We start from the raw sequence: 6,422 nt of genomic DNA on the forward strand, positions 1-6,422 counted from the left end.
ACAAGTAAATATATCAGGTATTTGCATGGTTCACAGTAATTACATGTGAATATATCAGGTATTTACATGGTTCACAGAAATCACATGTTGATATATCATGTATTTAAATGGTCATACATAAATTTCATGTTTTTACAAGATGAGTTTAGATGTTTAATCAGTAATTACATGTTTATTTATCAAGTATTTACATGGTTCACAGTAATTACATGTGAATATATCAGGTATTTACATGGTTCACAGTAATTACAAGTAAATATATCAGGTATTTGCATGGTTACACAGTAATTACAAGTGAATATATCAGGTATTTACATGGTTCACAGTAATTACAAGTAAATATATCAGGTATTTACATGGTTCACGGTAATTACAAGTGAATATATCAGGTATTTACATGGTTCACAGATATCACATGTTGATATATCAGGTATTTAGATGGTCATACATAAATTTCATGTTTTTACAAGATGAGTTTAGATGTTTAATCAGTAACTACATGTTTATTTATCAGGTATTTACATGGTTACACAGCAACTGCATGTTAATACATCAGGTATTTGAATGGTTATACATTAATTTCATGTTGTTACAAGATGTATTTGGATATTTAAACAGTAATTACATGTTGAAACATCAGGTAATTAATTTGTTATCCAGTAATTGCAAGTTGATTTATGTTATATCAAATGGTTTTACAGTAATTTCATGTTTATTCATCCAATATTTACATGGTTATCCAGTAATAACATGCTGATATAGGAGGTACTCACATGATAACACAGTTACACAGTAATCACATGTTTATACATCAGGTATTTACATGGCTCTAATAGTAATGATATGTTTAAATATCAGTTATTACAGAGTAATTACATGTTTTCTTATATCAGATATTTACATTGTTACATAGTAGTTACATGTTTATACATCAAGTATTTATTGGTTAAACAGTAATTATATGTTTATACATTAGGTATTTACATGGCTGCATTGTAATTGTGTGTTAAAACACCAGGTATTTACTTGGTTACACAGTAATTTATATGTTTATCGACATATAGTGTGTAGTATACCGATAAGATATTTTTGTACATGTATTGTCATTTTGATCTATGCAATGAATTTGCATATTTTTGTACATAGTTCCTGTTGCTGTATGTGTTTATTTTTTACATGTGTATTTTTACTTGTGTGCCTGTATGAATACTTCTGTAAATTGTCCTTATCAGTGTATAGGGTATGCATGTGTGTGTGGTTTCGTGTAAGTGTGTCTGTGTGCAAGTCTGGTAATATTTCCACTTTCTGTAATATTTTCATGTCTAGATGGAATCATATTGTTGTACATAGAAATTCATTTTAAAGAAAGCTATATTCACTTAGTGACTAAAGAATTTTCATATTGTTTTAAAGAATTATTCTATAACAAATCTAGGTACTTCACCATTTTCTATTTTTCCTCTCCATCAATCCTATTATGACATTCCACATAAGAATACTTAGGTGTTTTGTTTATGTGTCCTTTCTCTATATTTTCTTCTTTCTCACCTTTCACCTTTCCTGTCACGACCTATATATATCAAGTGTTTTGACAATTACATGTTTAATTTAACTGTGGTTTATTTGACCGATGGCCTCTCGATGTTTAAGTTATTGTTTGACGATCAAGGGTAATGATCTAGCCCAGTATCGGGCGGCTATCGGTTGTTTCTATCTTCGTATCACCGGTATACCTATTTCACAAAAGTTTTTCATCTATATAAATATGTTTAAGTGTTTTAATGACTTCAGGTTTAGAGTGATATTTATCTTAACAAGATTGTGCTGTTTCTTTCATGTCCTTCTTTCTTGTATAACTGATAATTCATGTTTCCTGATAATACTGCATCTCCTTCTACTAGTCTGTAATGATATCCATCCTAACCCTGGCCCCTCTGAAAATAACGATGTATCTATCTTTCACCTTAACATCCGTAGTTTGAGGAATAAATTATCTCAATTAGAAAATTTGACATCTGATTTTGATATTGTCTGTGTCACTGAGACTCACCTAGATACATCTATAGCGGATGCTGACGTACTCTTAGATGGTTATGAATTATACCGTAAGGATAGGGGATCTCCGGGTGGGGGTATAGCTGTATACACATCCAGGCTCTTGTGCACCCGTCGTAGAGCTGATTTAGAATTTCGGGTGGGTGAAGTTATTTGGACGGAGATCCAGTTTCCAAGGAAGAAATACTTGTTGTGTACTTTATATAGACCTCCGAATATCTCACACGCCTTTTGGAATCACTTTCGACTTTCTCTGGCAGTGGCGTAGCGTCCGTGCATGCTTGCATGCTCAAGCACGCAAGAATAAAATTCGAGAAAACATGTTTTCTTTTTCTTGTTTATTAATCTATTTCCATAATGTGCATGATTCTTTTCTCGCGATTTGTTTTATATACCGTTGCGACGATATATTCCGGAAACTTTCCAGGTTTCAAGTTTACTTTTATAATACCAGACACACTTCCGTAACCAAGTTAACAAGCGCTTACATTTTCGAGATCATGTCGAAAAAGATAGAAGATTTTTTCAAAAAGGTTCCAAAGTCTGATGTTGAAGAGTCTTCGTCAAATATAGCCGAATCGCTTCCCGATGACAAATCAGACCCAGTCAAACTTCAGCAAGAACTAAAAGAAGGACCATGTTGTGTTGACCTAGCTTGCGAACAGTTAACAGATCAAATAAAGAAGAAAGTTTTGTTAGAGTCCTGGGATCAGTGGCTCGGTTTTCCCTTTCCACAAAGGTATTGGTTATTCGCAAATGAGAGTTTTAGAGTTCAGAAGGTTCCGGGTTCGAGCCCGGTCTTTCCCCATTCCTATAGTATTTCACAATTACTGTAAATAATGGCCTAGATATATCTAATATCATCACAAAGAAATAAATCGTCAACTAATAGAATTGTGTTACAAGTGTCTATACTATAACATCTATATTAGAGATATTACAGATAGGAGGCAAAATGCGCATACACACGTTACACTAAAAACACATAATCTTATGCGTGTTTGTATTAGTGTTCTGTGCCTCATATCGGTATGTTTGTGGTTGAAATGTAATATACGGCTGTTTTCTACATTTTGTTTCAAATAATCAATTTAACAGCATTCGCCATTTGTTAAATATGCCAACTTGTTTCTTTTTCGTCTTATGAACAATTTGGGTCATATAAGAATACTTCTTGGAATTAAGAGAACAAAAATATGCAGCATTGAACTCAGGATCTTCTGAACACTAGACCGTCAGTTTAAGCGATTAAGCCGTCTGGTCACCGGCAATCCCAGTTCATTGACAGTTTCGTTACCATTACCCTAAGACATATTGTTTCTGTTATTCAAGGGTATTGTTAGCTCTTTTTCCACTACCCTATGCATAATAAAAGGTAACGATGATTTTATGAGCTTTTGCATTCATTAAGGATCATAAAGTACAACAAAATATGTGTCTAAACTACATGTATTGTAACAATACAGTTTCCTCATACTTATGGACGCTTATCGATAAAAAAATCAATGCTCTTTTTGTGTAGCTTTTTAAAAATATGATTTCAATAGATAAATAGAAAGGGTGAATTTAGATTTTAAATTCAGGAAAAAACATATCTAAACTATATGGATTTTGAAAAGGGCTGTAAGGATTTTGAAAAGGGCTTTAAGGATTTTGAAAAGGGCTTTACGTACGAGTTGAAACTAAAATTCAGCAGAAAAGTGAGTTAACGTATATAGAACCCGTCTGATGAAACATATATGGTTCATGATATAATACATGCTACTTCCGTACTATATATGCAATTTTAAAAGCGTTTTTCAAATAGATGATTTTACGTTGTTACATCATGTATTTGTACATGAAAATCGCTCAATAATTCTACATGCCACTTGCATAAAGATTTGTGAGCATATCGAGTTAATCAACTAGTTTGATAAGTTTCATATTGCATGCTACATAGTCACTAGTGTAAGATTCTATTTATCACATACTAGGTATTAATGAGAATATAAGCTAATTCTCAGTGAATGTGATTTCATATTGATGATGTCGTATTCGGAATGTCCCTTTTGACTTATGCTCGGTACTTTTGTGTTTACATGTACTTACATACCAGTGTCTTTCTATTTCAGAAAAGTACATGGCCGCGAGAGAAGATTCAACTACACCTGGTTGAAAGAACATCCATGGATGCGCTATTCCGTCTCCAAGGATTCAGTTTATTGCGTGCACTGCTTCATATTTGGAGATAAGTCTGGAAAGGAGAGGCCATTCAGATCTCCAGTAGATGACTGGATCAACCTTTCCACTTACGTCAAGCGTCATGAAGCAGAGAACTCACCTCACCATGGCTGTCAGATTTCGGCGGATCATTTTATTGATATTATGACTGGAAAGGATGACTCAATTGTATCAAAACTCGACTCTTCTCACAAAGCAGATGTCAACAAAAACAGACACATATTGAAAAAGATAATCGAGGTGTTGCTGCTGTGTGGTCGGCAAAACATTGCAATCAGGGGGCACACTGAAGAAAAGAGCAATTTTTGGGCAATTTTGAATGTTCTGTGTGCAGATGATCTTGTGGTCCAAGATCACATCTCCAACCCTAACGCGCAGTTAAAGTACACATCTCCAGATATCCAGAACGAATTAATTGAAATACTGGCGTCTCATGTCACCAAAGCAATTACACTTCGAATTAAGGAGTCACCGTACATCGCCGTTCTTGCAGACGAATGTACAGACAAATCTACCAAAGAGCAATTGTCTGTCTGTGTGCGTTACCTTGATACGACAGAAAACGGTGAAATATGTGTTAAAGAAGACTTTTTGTGTTTCATACATGTTAAGAGCATTAAGGGGGAGGACTTGGCTCCTGAAATCATACAAGCTCTTCGGAACTTTGGCCTGGACATTGCAAAATTAAGGGCTCAGGGGTATGATGGGGCATCGAACATGTCTGGAAAATTTCGCGGTGTACAGGCAATTATAAGACAAACAGCTCCGCATGCCACCTATGTGCATTGCAAGTCGCACCAGTTAAATCTTGCCCTTGTTCATTCCTCTTCCCAAGCCTGTGTACGGACCATCATGGGAACGGTGCAGGATATCGCTTTTGCTTTCGATTATTCAGCAAAGCGCTTGCAGTACTTCAAAAATGAGCTCCTCGGTGACCAAAACGCCAAAGATCAAATGGAGTCTAGGACCAAACTGAGAACACTGTGCGAAACGAGATGGTCTAGTCGTGCTGATGCCTTACACACGTTCAAGGCTTCATTCAGTGTCATCGTTAGTAGTTTGGAGGCGTTGAAGAACGACGGAGATGACAAAGCGGGTGGAAGATTGGCAGCAATTTTGAGGTTCGAGTTTATCATTGGGCTGGTCGTTACTGAACACATCCTCAGCGGCACTGTTGCGCTTTCCAACCATCTACAGTCAGTAGACTGCGACCTTATGGAAGCCGCCACTGAATGCAGGACTGTAATAAGTATGCTCAGAAATGAACGAGCGGATGATGATGTTTGGAATGAGCTGTTTGACCAGGCTGTCGGCGTAGCCGCAGAATACGGTATTCAACCTTGCGTCCCGAGACAAACTGGACGACAGCAGCAACGTGCAAACTACCAGATACCCGACCCAAGGCAATATTGGAAAGTTAGTCTGTTCTTGGTTTTTCTTGACCATTTGATCACAGAGCTGGAGACACGGCTATTGGATAGCGAGGGTAGATTCAAAGCAGAGACGCTCTTCCCACGTAATCTTCAGCAACTCACTGACGATATTGTCAACGCAGTGTTTGATGCCTTTGAAGTAGACCTGTCCGACAAGGCGTCTTACCTGACGGAAGTTCGGCGATGGAGAACCAGATGGGTAGCCATTCCACTAAAGGACCGACCAAGAGGTCTCTGCGAAATCCTGGATCGGACAAGTCGAGATCTATACCCAAACATTAGAAATATCTTTAGTGTACTTCTCTCAATGCCGACATCGACTGCATCAGCCGAACGATCTTTCAGCTCGATGAGACGAATTAAGACCTACCTCCGGACAACAATGACGACAGAACGGCTGTCTGCTCTTGCTGTCCTCCATACCCATCGGGACACTCAGGTTGACATAGATACTGTCATTGATGACTTCGCGGCAGCAAAGTCTCGAAAGTTGCAATTCGTTTAAACCAATACCGGAGGATCAGAATGATTTTCGTAACTTTTTGATGTTTCATGGTACAATCTTCCCTTAAATCTACGTTTTAGATTGGTATTGTGTGTATATTTCTTTATCTCATCTTTTGTATCGTAAAGTTGTTTTTGACAAATGTGAAAAGTGAGATTAAAATCTTTATAATCTTTATATATGCTGGTCTTTTTAATAATTTCGAA

The 6,422-nt window shown here is 36.7% G+C and overlaps 1 protein-coding gene across 1 annotated transcript; it reads left to right on the forward strand.

Annotated features, from left to right (window-relative positions):
* The first annotated feature begins 2,555 nt into the window (after positions 1–2,555).
* On the forward strand, positions 2,556–6,216 carry LOC132555688 (zinc finger MYM-type protein 1-like). Its single transcript, XM_060220044.1, has 2 exons — positions 2,556–2,794; positions 4,170–6,216. The coding sequence occupies exons 1-2, from the start codon at positions 2,556–2,558 to the stop codon at positions 6,214–6,216; spliced, it is 2,286 nt and encodes a 761-aa protein (XP_060076027.1).
* The last annotated feature ends 206 nt before the right edge of the window (positions 6,217–6,422 follow it).

The sequence above is a fragment of the Ylistrum balloti genome, unplaced genomic scaffold, assembly GCF_031769215.1.
Source record: "Ylistrum balloti isolate Yb309-2 unplaced genomic scaffold, AGI_CSIRO_Ybal_v1 Utg370510, whole genome shotgun sequence".
Lineage (NCBI taxonomy): Eukaryota > Metazoa > Mollusca > Bivalvia > Pectinida > Pectinidae > Ylistrum > Ylistrum balloti.

Bases quoted from the DNA above. Each gene is read 5' to 3' on its own strand.
- LOC132555688 (XM_060220044.1), top strand. From the start codon at position 2,556: ATGTCGAAAAAGATAGAAGATTTTTTCAAAAAGGTTCCAAAGTCTGAT. The intron at 2,795-4,169 runs GTATTGGTTATT...TTTCTATTTCAG, and splicing joins GGTTTTCCCTTTCCACAAAG to AAAAGTACATGGCCGCGAGA.